General features: G+C 36.3%; 1 protein-coding gene across 8 annotated transcripts in view; it reads right to left on the reverse strand.

Moving 5' to 3' along the window:
* DGKB (diacylglycerol kinase beta) overlaps positions 1-16,287 on the reverse strand; it is a 320,120-nt gene that overhangs the window by 198,311 nt on the left and 105,522 nt on the right. For all 8 annotated transcript variants that reach the window (XM_086468496.1, XM_086468493.1, XM_086468492.1 and 5 more), the window contains 3 exons: positions 5,729-5,814; positions 3,248-3,337; positions 595-755 (listed from right to left, as the gene is read on the reverse strand). In XM_086468496.1, coding sequence (XP_086324622.1) covers positions 595-755; positions 3,248-3,337; positions 5,729-5,814 — 337 coding nt within the window. The remainder of the gene's footprint in view (positions 1-594; positions 756-3,247; positions 3,338-5,728; positions 5,815-16,287) is intronic.

Below are 16,287 nucleotides of genomic sequence, written 5' to 3' on the forward strand. Positions count from 1 at the left end.
CAGCGTAGACATAAGATATAATGGGAAGCCATAGAGAAGCATAAGCTGGAGATGCAGTTCCTAGGGCATAAAATGCTTCTTAAACCCCTTTCCTGCATAATTCATTCTCATTGTGAAGAAACCCATAAGACAGAACCAAGAAGATACTTGTGAGGGTTTTTTATATTATTATTTTATTATTTAAAACTGTCCTGAAGAAATAAAGAATGCCACTGTTCTTTGAAACAGTTCTGATTAAGTGAATACTAACAGAAAAGGTTACTTAGAGTTCTTATTAAGTGATTAGTTTTCCTTTATGTTTTTGTAGGACCTTCACAATGACAATCAAATTTAGTGCTATGGCTGCTCATAAACCATTAGGAACAGCACAAATATCTTCTTTATAGATGGGAAGGTAGAAGGTCCTGAAAAATAATTCTGGTTTAAATGTGTGGAAGTAAATTTATGTAAATTGCTGTCAGTCATCTATGTATTCATTTCACTAGCAAAATAACATTATAAGTGATTTGTAGCCAACAATTCTTCACTGGAAGACATGCAATGCAAATATTTATTCAGAACAGAAAATCACTTAAGGATAAGCATAAGTCTTACCACGCCAATAGAAAAGTAGTTATTGATGATGTTGTAAGGCACTGGGTCTCCTTTCTCATCTTTATCGTTGGGTATTACTTCGAATTTCCACCTGTCCAGCAAAATCTCTGAGCTGTTCTCAATGTCTTTTAAGATCTTCATCAAATTCTCACCTTCATAACCTAGCAAAACATGAAAACTGTTATTTAATCAAGCATAATAAAGTTCCATTCCATTTTCTTTCTCTTTCTAGATGACTGGTTGGACAGGGCCCTGAGCAACCTGGTCTAGCTGCAGAGGTCCCTGCTCATTGCAGGGGGGGGGGTTGGACTAGATGACCTTTAAAGGTCTGTCCCTTCAAACCAAAACTATTCTGTGATTCTAAGACTGGAAAAATGAAAACTATGCATATAAGACTTGAAGTATTGATAATTCTCCAGCACCTGCCATTAAAAGGAGTACAAATACAAAGCTGATTTCTGCACTCAGCTCAATTAATGTAAACTTAGATTAATTCTACAGATTTCTCTGGGCATCAGATTTATACTGGAGAAAACAGTTTGATCTTCAAAACTTGCCAGACATTCCAAATGATCACAGCAGTTATCCAAAAAGCTAAGGTTATACTTTGCAAAATGTTCTTGCTATGAAATGAATCTTAATATTTAAATTTCTTTTGTTTCAACATTTACGGAAAAAAGACAGAGTAGGTTTGTCTTTCAGCAGAACTAACATCTTTCCATTTTTCAACAACTTCTTTATGAGTCTCATCCTGCTCTGCAGAGAGATCTTACTTGCCAAGAAGCACTGACATGTCTTTAGGTAATTCACTAGTAGTAGTAGTTCACTACATTGTATACTAAACTCAGTAGAAAACTCGTTTACACACTCCTGAGTATACACAACACACAGTACACGCAACACGTGCACACATAAAAAGTGTGGGGAATTTACTAAGTGGCATTATCATCTCCGAATACGATTCAGACCAAAGGACTTTGTAACAGATAACTAAGATCTGTGGATTCGTTCCTTCTTCAAATCAGAAATAAATTTTTCACCTTTGAGCAACACGTACTTCCTGGGTCATGAACGGTTTTAGCAAGCAAAGCCATTCAAAGCCTCCCTGCTCAAAACCCATTGTTGATGCATTTCTTTTTGGTTGTACAGTATGTTTTTGTTAGTTACTGCCAACCACCACATAACAGCAGCATGCACAACTCCCCTTTCTGCATCCTTGAGATCATTCACCAGCAATTTAGCTTCCGGAAGCCCTATCTCCTCTCCCATTTATGGAAGTTCCAGAAAATCTGTGTAATGGCATTGACTACCACAAAGCAACTGGGCGAAGAACGATGAAAGCCAGAATGTTTTCATACTGTCTGTTTGTACTTTAGTCCAGATGGAACCACCCAAAACACAAGGTAAGCAAATAGAAGTGAATGGAAGGGCAGGTCCTGACTAATGTAATTAAATGGTCTCATAGCTGACCCTGCTTAGAACAAGAGATTGGACTAGTGACTTCCTGCGACCCCTTCCAACCTCAATCATTCCATGACTCGACTCTATGAACTGTTCAGTAAGTGAGGCAAGGCTGATTTGATTGGGTTTGGAGGGTTTTCTTCTTTTTTCCCTAAGACTACGTGAATAAACAATTACCCATCAAGACAGAAAATAAATGAGGTCTTCAAATGATTTGACAGAACATTAGGGTTAACAAAGAAGTTCTATAGCATGGAAGCTACAGAGAATTTGATAAAGACTATCTGGTAAAAAGGCAGACATTTGGAAAGGAAACTTGCTATGATGAGACAGAAGGAGGAAGAGATAGCCACAAAGGCTGAAAAGTTCCAAATAAACAGCCGGGTTCCAAACACACAACATCTCTAATGAAACAACCAGCTGAGACCTGAAATAGAAGTGGCTGTGAGCCCAAACACTGATATGCTTTCATTAGAGACTTAGTCTTGCCTAAGACTTTCTTCTTGGTGTCTCCTTCAAGTTATCCTGTAATGCAAATCCTGAATGGAAATAACTTCTTGGAGGAGCTGAGAGTAAGGCTCCATACATCCACAAGAGGATGCAAAGGGTATTAAAGGTTTGACTTTATGTATATTCTCCTTTCAGCAATCTTTGCCTTCTCATTTCCTGAAAAACAGCACTACAGCACTTATTGTCTGGAATCCTCTGTAGGAGAAGAGAAGGGGAGTGGATCAAAGGAACTAGTCTGAGGTTGAGACACATTTTTCATTTAATATTTATGAATATTAAAAAAGATGAAACCACTCCAAACCCACTATTAGCTGTTGTGAGTAACCCTTTCAGAACACCCCCAATTAACATCTATTTAAGAATACTCCTTTTATAAGGTATTGATCAAAGAAATAACTGCAACGCGGATGGTAAAAAGCCAACCCAATAGCCAAATACTACTCTCATTGCACCTCGGAGCCTTTTTGGTCTCAGCAGAAGCTACAAATAAGGCACGAGGAGTGATTACAACTTCTAATATTTTAATCTAACATTTACAGACAGCTAATTCCAAAAAGAGGAAAGGTGATACCGGTTCTGCATATACATTATAGAAATGAAATCCCAATACTGACAGTAGACTTTGATGTAAATTTTTTTTCCTTTTAATTACATAATGCACGGTATTTTAATTTGTGTTTACCTCCTCCCCATCTCAGACACCTTGCTAGATCATTGCCAGTCCCAAGAGGCAGGATAGCAACTGGAGGATGCTTAATCAAGTTCGCTTTCTCTGTGAATAAAGAAGGAAAAAACATAACTAAGGAACAAAAAAACCCTTTGTACGGTACTGATACAGTAACTGCATTCGGTTTTGTTTCAGTGAAAGACAGCAATACATGTTTTATATATGAGATTATGCTGCCTGCTCAGCAACAAGCACTTCACCAAGCCACTCCATTATGCAGCCCCTTCTCCAGTCAATATTCCATCTTTAATCCTAATTTACTCCACTGTTATCACAAGGACTTTTGTAACCCATAGATGTGAAAAACATTCATAAACAACGAAGCTCAAGATTTTTCCAAGACTGAACATGTTGTGCTGTCTGTTGCTCTCAGCTCTGCCATTCCCAGCTACAAATGCAAACCAGTCATAGTTAAAGGCATGAATAATGAGATGAATCTTGTACTTTTTCATCTGGGTGACCAAATTTGTGCTTAACTACGTATTCACTTGGACTCATGTATACACACGAGCACCATTACCAAGAACTCCCTAGAAACAGAACCAGGGCCTTGCCCATCAGGAATTAAACCTGGTCTTCAAAAATATCTACCTGATCAAATAGTATCTATATTATAGATAATACATCTATCATCAAATATTTTGTATTTAATAAGTAGTGTTTTGAAACGTATGAACTTACAGTACCTTTTGACTCTTTACTGGTACTTTTGCAGCATTTCAGGCCAAAGGTTCTCTGTTCAAAATCCAATGGGAAAACCCTTGTCAAGAAACACAGCCTTTCTGAAAGCTGGAAGTGGGGCAGCTATCACCCAGGTATAATATTTCAAATACATAATTTGTCAAATTCCCCATTAATTGGAATGAGTAGCATGTCTAATTTAAAAGTTATACTCGACTAGTTAAACAATCAGCTATTTTGTTCATAGAATTATGAACAATTATCAGCAATTCTCAGCAGGAGTTTATATACCCAATGGATGACAGAGATATCTTGTTATTTATCAATTTCTCTCATCAATACTTTAGGAAGACTTAACATTCACAATACCAGTGTACTGCAAATCTTTAAGATATTTTAATATTTAATAGAATAATAATTAAAAAAAATAAAGTCTCAAACTGAAGAGAAAAACTTTTGGGTGGGGTTTTTCTTTGTGGGCTTTTTTTTTCCCTTTTCCATTTTTTCTTTTCTTCTTGCTTTGCTCTTTTCTAAGATTCTTTGTATATCAGGAGATTAGGGAAGAAAAGATCAAACTAGAAACTGTCTGTTTCTTGAAACAGGTGATTTCCTAAACTTTATATGCCAGAGGGCTTCTGTTCTCTAAAAGGTAGCATAGAAAATCTATTTCCTGCACCTGTGAAACAAACAGATCCCGGATCCCCCAAATAAGTTCTTAGTCCTGTATCACAAAAATTGCTGCAGAAGATAGTATTTTACTAAAACAAAATGCAGTCTTTTTTTCAAATAATGCCACTGAAAGAGACAGTTAACTCCATGAAATTAAACCTCATGAAAAAAGTGATGACAATTAACAGCTGCAGAACTTCACCCCTTCCAAGTTTAGGCAATACACCTGATATTTATGTACATCGATCTACAACTTTGAAAGCCATTTGAGAGTTACAATCAATAACTTGCATTTGCAAAAAGATTTTTTTTTTCAAACTAAGTTTAGAAACATGCTTTTGCTGTCATCCATTCCTTCATGACATCACTTCTACTTTTCACTGAACTTTAAAAGGTTTTCCAGTCCCCACCTCCCACAAAGCACACCCTTTTCAACACTCTTCATCTAAACTTTCAGTTGAGTCTTTTGACCTCTCTTCATCCCCTTCCTAATTTCCATCATCACACATTCCCATTTTTTTTTCTCTGCAGCCCTTCTAAGGCCAAATAAACGATCCTGTGGTGTGGAAGATATTCTCCCTAATAAGCCTTGAGAAGTTTAAGTCTGTAATAACTTGGCTTCTGGGCCTTCCTAACGATTTCTACGGAGGACTTCACGGCCAGCTGACGGAAAGAACTCCACAACTGACATGGCTGTTAGCCCATTATCTCCATCATGGGATAATGGAGCATAAACAAAAATTTGGTAACTGAAAAAGCAAATGACGTAAGGTAAATGGTCCTAAAAGAAACAACTTAAGAGTCAATTCAGTTTGGAGAATAGACTTTGAGCTGAAATTAAAATAGATTGATTCCAATTTCTTGCTTTCTGGAAATCCAGAGGACTACAAACACCAGACTTGTCTAGGGATTTTGAATATCCTTTGCAATTTCAATATCCTTAAAAATAATCAAGTCTCAAAATGATAAACTTCAAAAACTTAAATGAAGAACATCTTGTTTGAAATAGCTGTATCCACACTTTGGTACAGAGGGAAGAGCAGAAAATTAAAAACATGAGAAAACTACGTAAAAGTTATCAATTACCTATGCAATCCAAAATCCAGCCTACTGTTCCATCTCCACCACATGCTAGTACTCTGAAATCAGGAACATCTCGGAAAAAATTTAACCTAAAAACAGTAAATGAAGATATCTATTTAATTACCACAAAAGCATTGTGCATTATGCAAGCATTGTACGGCTTAAGACATTTCATGTAACAGTAAATGGTAAGTGAACATTTGAAACAATAATCACCTCTGCTCATGCATTCATTTTTTAGACAAATACAATCCAACATTGTATTATTTGAAAAAAATTCATATGAAATTGTTAATTCAAGTGTTATTACGGTACACTAATGCTAGAAATAACTCGAACCTGAAGGTTAATCCAAATCTTTGTCTCAGTTCAAAGCCTGCTTGAAACTATTAGCAGAAAACATTATCTGTTCAACCAATCTGTAAATGGATATGTAGTCTCTCAAGACAGAAAAGTCTAACGTGGCTAAAAGTATTAGCCACAACATTGCCTTGTGAGGTGCTGCCTATAAAAGCATACGAAAACAACGTATTTCTGTTAGTACACTAATACATAACAAGCTGAGCATTTTGTGGTTGATAAAAACAACTTTGCACCACGGTTTAATACAAAAGGAGTAAGCATCAGGTTGAATGCACCCATTCCACCATCCTACAAACCATATTTTAAAAGTGAAATCTCTTTGGTACTATTTGCCTGGCTATTTCTGCTTCTATATCTGTTGAGTGCTGAACTATCACTACCTCATTATCCACTTCATTCAATACCAACGTTCCATAACGCTGAAAAGTGTAGTTATATTAAAACAATTCTAAGTTGCAATGTTTTAAATTTAAAAGCATCCTTTCCGGACAGCTTTTGACACGTACTGAAATTAGTCTTCACACATAGATTGTGACTCAATAAAAACCTTCCAGTAATTTTGCTGACTTACTATACATATATGTGTGTGTGTCTGTGAGTGTATGTACTCACATATATTCTGTTCATGAGTGTCACAGACACCTTAATGCATATTTTATATGCTAGTGACCAGATTGCAGTCTCCTAATAAATGCACAATTATTACACTGTACCCAAATTCTTAAATACAAATAAATACACACAGTAACTTGCAAGTGTTCAATTCAAGCTATTTCCCATACGAAACTTTAAGGCTGCAGAGAGAATAGTGTTCCCATCCCTAGAAAGTTTTAAAAATTCTTTTAGGCCTCTCGATAAAAATCGAGAGCACATGAAAACCTACAGAGTAAAAGAAAGGGCATGGAGGAAGGAAATGAAAAGAACAATGGTCAAAAAAATTATTATTAAAATTGTTATTTAAGACATAGAACACAACAGGACAACTTCTTGCTCTACTAGTTTTAGACCAGCATTTCAGGGTTAGTAAAGCTACACAGAATTAAGCCCATCACATTGTTAGCCCAATCCCTCTAATCTTCTCTGCTCAGAATAGCTCTTAGCACGTCAAGTACAACGTCTGAAGGATGTTCTGTATTAAACCCTGCTTTGCTCTTCTCACCTCTTACGTTCTACTTCACACATCGGCAGGACAAGTGCTCTAGGATCTCTTCCGATCCAAAATGTTACGTGCCAAATCTGACCAGGTATACTCGGGGAACCCGTCTTCTAATAAGCCTATGTGCTGTAGGACCCTCTGCTGGAAGCCACCTCCTACCACTGCGAGAGCGGGCACTGAGGTACGCCCTGGCCCACCGGAGTGCACCCGTCACTTCACGAGACCTGGCACAGAGACAACTGCCTCCCATCACCAGCACTCCCACCCCGACCCAGGGTGTCGGGTCTGTAGAAAGTTAGCAGATGTAATTATATTGCTTCCAGTAGTGAGGGTATTTCAGGTTAATTTAAAAATCAAACTATAGCCCAGAGGTGATGGCAGGGTAGTAACTCCTATTAATATTGAAGCATTTCTACCACATGTACCAGATGTGAAAAAAGAAAGCCTGGAAAGAACAAATAAACATACAAAACACCACCAAAAGTACAGGGTGGATGCTAGCATTAATCCAGATAGGCAGAACATACACCTAAACCTCTGTCTCCCTTTTTATAAACAAGCATCCTCACCATATGGCTATCAAGCATGCTTTTTGTTTTGACTGCATGTTTAGTCTTCATCAAAAAAGTATAACTTCCCAAGAAAGTCAGGGATTGAAGACTCTGTCAAAACCATACTGCCAAACAAATTCTCAATAAGTTTCATTCCTATTTCCCCTGAAGCATTTTATGTCCACACACAGTGAATTTTCCAAACAATATCATAGTACGGTATTAAGTTCACACGATTTTTTCTTTCTAGAAATTTAAACGTAAAAATGTTACATACTTTATATAAATAAATAAAAGACATAAAAATAAAGTATAATATACCTTACATTGTATATTTGCATATATAAATATAGTGTGCATAAATATACTATAACAGACATAAATATTTATAAAATCAAGTTAATTTATAAAATTAAATATAGTTATATAATTATATATGTAAATAAATCCCATTCATCGAATTAGAATACACAGCCTACATTAAGAGTTGGGAAGGGAACACTGTTTTCTGTTTATAAGGTTTCATTCAAACTCAGTAAGTGTTATAACTGTAAAGAAAGAATTCGACATATTTCTTAATAGAACTTAAGGTAAAGAGTAAGCATTGCTTATCAACATAGCTGTAGTCATTTAGGGGTTTAATAGCACCTGTTACCTCTTAGCCACAAAACATCTTCATATGGTTTGGGAAAAAAAAAAAAAAAGAAAATTGTTGGAGAACAATTGTGATGTGGAAATAAAAAAAAAAAGGAAGTCATCATAAAGGCTTTGAGCACTATCAGACTGAGGTAAAGGACCAGAATAGAAATTTTAGTCCTATTTTCTTTAACTGTTATATAAAATTGTACAAGAATTCCAGGTATACATAATAAACATCAAATAACAAAAATATAAAAGAGTACTTACAGTGGGCCTCTTCCCCAGAAGTTTTATCTCTATTTCTTAAAAGTTATTATGTTTTAACAATTTAGATAATTACTCTTTACAAGATGACCAGTATGACATGAAGTACAAAGGACAAGTGTCCATTTTATCAATAACCTTTACAGAAATTATGTCTATAACCTTGTCAGAAATTAAATAGAATATGAGAAACAGGTAAATCAGATACTTCAAAACATGCATTTTGTTGGTACCAAAATAATTTCTACTAGAATTGACACAGAATTATTTAATACAACACATTATTTTGACATTTTTTTTTTCGATGAAGAAAAATATTGCCATTAAAAAAAAATTCCCCTTTTATTTATGGATACGAGAATAGGTAGATATCCTTTTATACAATTTGATTTTTATAGACCTTACAGTAAAAATCTTTCCTACATCACTTAACATGAATCAACAGAGCTGGAAGGTACACGAGGACATTCGGCTGGTACAGAATGTAACCCAAGTTATACCTATTCTTCAATCATTGGCAAAAAGGCAACAGGAAAGACCAGCAGAACTTCTGCTAACATCTCCTAGCACAGGACAAACCAACTTCCTGATCCATTTGGGAACAAGAGATGAAAAGCCACAACTATAATAATAAAAGCCATAACTATAATAATCCACAGAAACACAAAACCAAGTATAGCTGCTTAATAAAGCCTTAAAACAGCAGGATATTTTTGCTAGGTTTAGATGATTCTGGAAAATGAACCATTTTTCTTTCTACTGAGAAAGGGCAACACAAACAATTCCTAAATGTGGATTACAAGAGATTAGTATATTTGATTGTATTTCTGTCATCAAAATTGACAAGATCATCTAATTCATGCTTGATGATTGAATTCTTACATCATTAAACTGCAGCTTCCCTTTTTTTTTACAGTATCTCCTAACTTTTCACATTCTACAAATTTTATAAGCGTACAGATAGTTCAGTCCGCAGCCAATAATTAACAGACTAAATGGGTTCACTCATAAAACTGAGCTGGAAAACCTATCAATAGATACCTTCATCCCGATAGCTCCCCCTTGTAAATGGACCCGTTTTAGTCTTCCCTAATCCAGTTTCCTATCTGCTGGAAGTAAAACAAACACAGTTTAACCACTGAAGGTGTCTGATACCAGCCTATTTTCATTTTATTCTACCAGACACAAGAATCTCACACGCACAGGTAATTATTGCATTTCTACTGATAAATTAGTAATTTCCACCTGAAAGATGGCAACAATTTCAACTACCTATACTACTCAAATTCAGTCTCTCATCATCCTCTAATCAAATCTACACAAATTTAACTATTTATGAATGAAACAACGCTAGAGGACTTAACTATTTGCTGTTGAATCATGCATTTAACTCATTCATGCATAGATAGCACACCCCACACCTCCCCCCCCCCCCCCCCCCTTATTCTTCTAGAACTTTTTTTAGGATTTTAGGAAATCCTGTCCCACTCACAGTAAAACTATTTTAAAACATAAATTGCAATGCTTTCCATTTCGGTACCTGCACATGACTTTTTCTCTCACACCCAGCAGCAGCGCGCTACGCAGAGATTTCAGGTGCTCAGCCACGCATGTAGCATAACAAGAGCGCTGCGTGAAATCGTTCAGCTGGTCATCTTCACCCACAGCAGAAACAAAAATTAAAACTGTCAATAGCCCAAGCAAAGAATAATCCACTGATATTGGTATCTGAGGATGGGTATCAGCTAATCATAAGGTAAATTGCAGATTATCAGTGGATATAAAAATTTCTCCACTGCATAGAAGATCAAAGTGCAAAAAAAGGGAACAGAACTTTGTGTCTGCCTACATTAGAGACATTTTCTCTTAAATATTCTAAATGGGATTAGAGTTACTTCAGCTCTTGTGGCTTAAACCCATGTTTTTACTGAGCTGCTTTTACAGTTACCCCTGAGTAATCTGAATTCAGGTTTTGGAAAAGGAGAGCAATTTAGAAATAGATGATCAGTAAAATTTGTAAATATTTTCATCTCATAGCTTCTCAGGCAATGTTACTATACATAGTACGTGAACTTTGCCAGTTACAATACTTGCATCTAATTGTAATCAGCTGCAAAATAGAAGGCTTCAGAAGCTCTGCATTACTATTTAAAGAAAAATTGTATTAAAAGTTATTTGCCACGACTTCTGTTTCAAAAATTCTGTATTTGCAGTAATAAAGTAGGCTGGCCTTAAAGGTATTGAAACAATAATATTGAACCAATAAATACATGAAATCACTAAATTCAAGAAATATTTATTTTTCGTTAAGTGTGCCAGAAATCAAACACAGTGATATCAAAATTTTCTTGCATGGCATCTGTAGCTTATCAGTTTGATAATTACAAGTGAACTAGTAAAACATTTGCATATTGGAACATAACTTATGCTGTGTGTGAATGGAAGTGAAAGATAAACAAACATTTACCCAAAATATCACCAGCTCAAAGCAAATTAGAGCCTGCTAAACCTTCATGAACAGACTTATGTTGACACAGGACCAATCTGATCGGTATCTCACACTTCCAGGTGAACCCTGTAACTTAGAAACTTTGTCCACTTGTGCATTCACAATGCTGCATTTAATTCAGCAATTTCACTAATTTAATGTCCAACTCACCACTGATTCTTCTTAAACTAACTGTCCACAGCAAAGTGCCAAGTTGAAAGACAAAGCAGTTGCGTTGTTGTAATGTTTCCTCCTTTGTTGTAATGACCATATTGCTGTCATTTTACTAAACAAAGCAAATACAATCCCTGACAAATGGTTATTTGCTTAATAATATGAATGAAAAATAAACACAGTTTTTCCTCTTCTAAACTGCCAGGCTGAGCCGGCCATGTAACCAAACAACATACACCCTTTAACCTCATTAAAACTCTCAGCTACTGTTCTCTGTATACTGTAACGACACTATTCACAAGACAGTAATTCTAGTAAATCACTCTAATAAAAATACCCCAAACAAATCCAGTTTATGATTGCATTGGGCAATATATTCCTGTCCTGGAATGGCATTTTAATGTGCAAAAGTTAACTGGTAGATGCATATACTGCAGCTGAAAATATAGTTTTCACTTGATACTTTCTAAAGATAAAGGTGTCTGCCGATTTCAAATCACAGGCTTCCTAGAAACCATGATGGTACTTCCAGAAAAACAAGATCTCAGTCCTTCAGTGTGTGACCACACGGGATACCGAGGGACTCCAGGAATATAACAGACATTTTACTGTCAGGTACCCAACACTGAAAACACTGGTCCATATGATACACTTCGCACTCAAAAATAACCATTAATATCACAGAATTATAGAATGGTTCGGGTTGAAAGGTACCTTTAAAGATCATCTAGTCAAACCCCGCTGCCATGGGGAGTGACATTTTTCACTAGATCGGGTCGCTCAAAGCCCTGTCCAACCAAAACTTATGTTTTCCTTGACTACCGTTTAAGATGTGTACCAACCTATTTTTACAGTATAGCATTATAGTCAGTAGACAGCCTCAATCATTCCAATACAGATACTGAACAATAACGATAGGGTCAAAGCTATGATCCCTGCAAGAACGGAATTTGCTTTATCTGCCTAATGCCCTCAAGACAGATAGCAGCCTTGCAGATTTGGGAGAGATATATGCCAGTCAGAAGAAGAAATACAGAAGCATTTGTGGGAAAAGTGAATCAATATATGCTGGGTAGTGAGTGGAGTAAAGATGCTGGATGTCATATGTTCAGAAGTAACGTAACTTTAATAGTCAAAAGCATATTTTGGGGTGACCAAGATAAAAGAACCAGTTCAAGAATGCGAGAAGAGCAAATAAGCAGGCTAAAGGATGTGGCAGAGGCTTTTAAAATAGATTTCAGACAAAGGCTGCAAGTGTGTAGCAAACTCACTACTGAACAATTACACTGGTTAAGAGGGAGGTGAATGAATCTGGCTCACAACTTCGGAAGTCTAGACTGAGACAGGAGTGGGAATCGGTGATATTTACAACCTTTAAAGATTGTGCTATGTATGTATCAAGCACCAGATGTCACAGATGTCACACAAGTGAAAATAGTTAGACAGCTGTTTAAAATATATCTCTAAACCAAGGTTTTAGTTTCACGTGTGAAGACTTAACTGAGTTCTAAGTACTACTGATTTATGGTGCACAACAAAAATTTTAAATGCCATTCTTTGGCAAATATGTAATTCTTCCAAAGAAATACAGACCAGGTTCAAGGTTCTGTTCAGGAGAAAATAACTATGCAGTTATTATCTTCCACAAATATTCTTGGTGTATGTGTCTTCCCAGAATACTCTGGATATTCCAAAAGTCCAACAGCATAGAAACACTCTAGCAATCAATTCCAATAATCAGGGAAAATAGTGTAATTTTCAAAATAGGCCTATTGCTTTGTGAAGTTAAAGGCCCGGGTGCTGTACATTCCCAACTAAATTACAGAGTAAGTTGTAGGGAATTCAGTTTGGCTGTCTCGGGCACCTTTTAAGTGGACAGAATTTAAGATTTTAAAAGGCCTGTTGAGGTAAACTTGCTTTTTAAAAATACGTGCTCTCCAAATTAAATGCTTAAGGGAGTTACAAAGAAATAGAACTTTTGTGGATATAATTTCTATATAGAGTATAAAAGTAACATAAATTAGACATTTTAAATAATAGACTTAAGGGACCGGGAGCCTTTTCAGAGGGACAAAGCCTTTGTGAAACAGTGACCTCTCTACAGAGTCATGCGGGTCTGTGGCTCGACTGCTATTCATCCAGCTATTATTTACCTCTCTGTGAGGTGAACAATAACTGAATTTCAGATTCTTCAAGATCATTAAATCCACAATAACAGTTGTTGTCAGAAGTAGAAGACTCCTATAGAGAAATAACAACCAAACAGGGAAACTCTTTTCAAGGCTAAAAACACAGGTGCTAGGCACGAATTACTCAATGTATCAGCCTGGCAATTTTCACGTCACTTTGTTAACTGTGGCAGTCTGTAACTGCGGAGTACCTTTTATGCTGTGTTCAGCTGCAGAGCTTACAGGGTTTCTCCAGCTCACCCGTATCTCTCCACTCCCAAATAAAGAATGCCTAAACCATTCATTATTATGCCAGTGTTTAAAGTGTACTGGTGCCCTTCGGCTGAGAGCTCCTTCATTTTCTGGCCTCGCAGCCGGTCACTTTCCATTGTTGGAAAGGAATCAGTGTCAGTGTCGGCTGCCGTGCCATTTCTCTGCATCATGTGCATATTTTTATTTAGATTATGTACATGAGTCTTGACATAAACAGCTCTGAAAACCTTAGCTTAGGCATGCTAAGAAGCTGCAAGAAACGTCTTTGTTGCTGTCCCTGCAGTTCTCCAAGTACCACCCCATCTATTATGAAAGTAGGTGACACATCCACTTGAGTAACTGCACATTCAGACAGCAATACTAAAACTCATTGTCAACTCGTTCAAAGTATTTTTCTGTTGACCTGCTACACACCAGCATATAAAAAAATGCACAACAAATGTTATTACAAAAGGTCGTGGTGGGGTTTTTTTGGTTTGGTTTTTTTTGGTTGGTTTGCTGGGGCTTTGTTTTGTGTTTTAAGGGAGAGGATTGAAACGGAAAATGAAATGTATTATTTCCAGTTTTCAAAGAAACTCAAATATAGGACTCCACTAGTGGCCCCTTCTTCCTCTGAACACAGATTACTTCAACCCTGTTCCAACTCAGGTCTGCTAAGGAGCTCCTAATTCCAACACATTTATGAGAAAGAACATGGTTATTCCACGGAAGAGGAACAATGAAAGACCTAGTGCTTGAGCTGTTGACTTTTTTAAAAAAAAATAAAATACAGCGGATTCACAGCCCACCTAAGATTTAGGATTTTATCTGTCTCCTAGTTCTCCTGTCTTTCTCTCTGTCATCTAAACAAGGTATTTTCGACAAAAATGAACTGGAAATACTAATTCATGTTAGCCACAGATGTTGGGAACTCAAGTTAGAAACCTCGTGCATGTTTTCTTCTTGGTCGATGAGAAGCCCATGAGAAAAATACCATCATAAATAAAAACCATTAACCTGCGGGTTAAAGCAGACAGCTTGGCTCTATCAAAATCATGCGGATCCTACCCTAATACTATAAACATTCTACAGGTTGACTAAACACATTTGAAATTAGTATTCAAAAGAAGAAAATAATCTCAAAATAGACTCAATTGAAATGTATTACAATAATTATAAATGCTCTAAACCAAGTATACATTATGTTTACGCCTTTCCACTACATAACAGTAACTGGCATGAAGAATACACTTTTGTTTTTCTCTGTGCTGTACAATCCCCCACTCTGTTTCGTTTCAATCTAAATGACATATATGACAATATTAAATAAATGTAACACTTGGATTGACAATCCAGCATAACTGGCATTATAGAGATGGATGAGTGAGTGGACGGATGGATGGATGGGCAGGTTTTATGAGGCAATCCAGCCCTCGCAGAAAGGGAAACAAGGACTGCTAAGTGAAATATAGACTTTATTTAACTGCTTGCTTAAGGGACAAATTATACGCAGCCTACATAGTATTGCCAGGGGCAAGAAGTGATGGCAGGAGATAAACTGGAAATTCAAGATTATTCATTTCTCTGGCACGAATAAAAAAAATATACCAAAACAAGCTTAATAAAATGCAGTGTCTGTTTGAAAATTAATTAGAAATTTCTTCAAAGCAACTCTGAAGTAAAACTATTTCAGTTCCTAATAGGAAGAGAAATTGAAAATATTTTCTAAAAAACACTGTCCTGGTTCAAAAGACTAAAGTTTAAATCGCTTCTGTGCAGGGTTTCAGTTTGAACTTAACACTGCCCTCTTGTGCTTCTGCTTTAAAATACATTTTCCGTTACATCACAAGATACACGAAAACCAGAAGTCAGTAATGGACAGAAACGCAGTCAGTAAGCATTTTATTTAAAAAAAAAAAAAAAAAAAAAAAAAAATCAATGAAATAAGATGAATTTGAAAAAAATATTTCAGTTGTTTTAATAGTCATTAACTCAATCTCTAGTATGGCATTTCTATTATACCTTATGTAAAACTGGTTGCTATCTTCACCTCAGTTAAAATTTCTTACAATTTCTGAAATAAGTTTCCGCAGTTTTTCTAATCTACTTACTCTTTGGACTAAGAATAGTAAAATTTTCCATACGTGTAAAGACTAGTGTAACAAAACAAACAAGAAATACCATTTGAGTAATAAAATTGCACTAGCATTCAGGTACAAGATAAAACTCCAGGCACGAAAGAAACCGTGCGTGTCATTGTTTCCCTTTTCTGAGCAGGTTTTGCACCATTCTGCAGGTTGCACAGTAGCCACACTGTAGTGCAAGATATCCTGAGAATCTTCACTTTGAAAAGCATTGGGCCGAGCCTGCTTTTCACTTTCATCGATGCTACACGCAGCCCAAGTCTGACAGCATAAATGAATCCACAGCTGATATAGAATGGTTTTAAGAGAGAATAGCTTCCTGTGTATTTGGCTTTAAAACCAGAAGTATTGGCAGAAACTGCC

Source organism: Leptosomus discolor, chromosome 7, assembly GCF_034619465.1.
Source record: "Leptosomus discolor isolate bLepDis1 chromosome 7, bLepDis1.hap2, whole genome shotgun sequence".
NCBI lineage: Eukaryota > Metazoa > Chordata > Aves > Leptosomiformes > Leptosomidae > Leptosomus > Leptosomus discolor.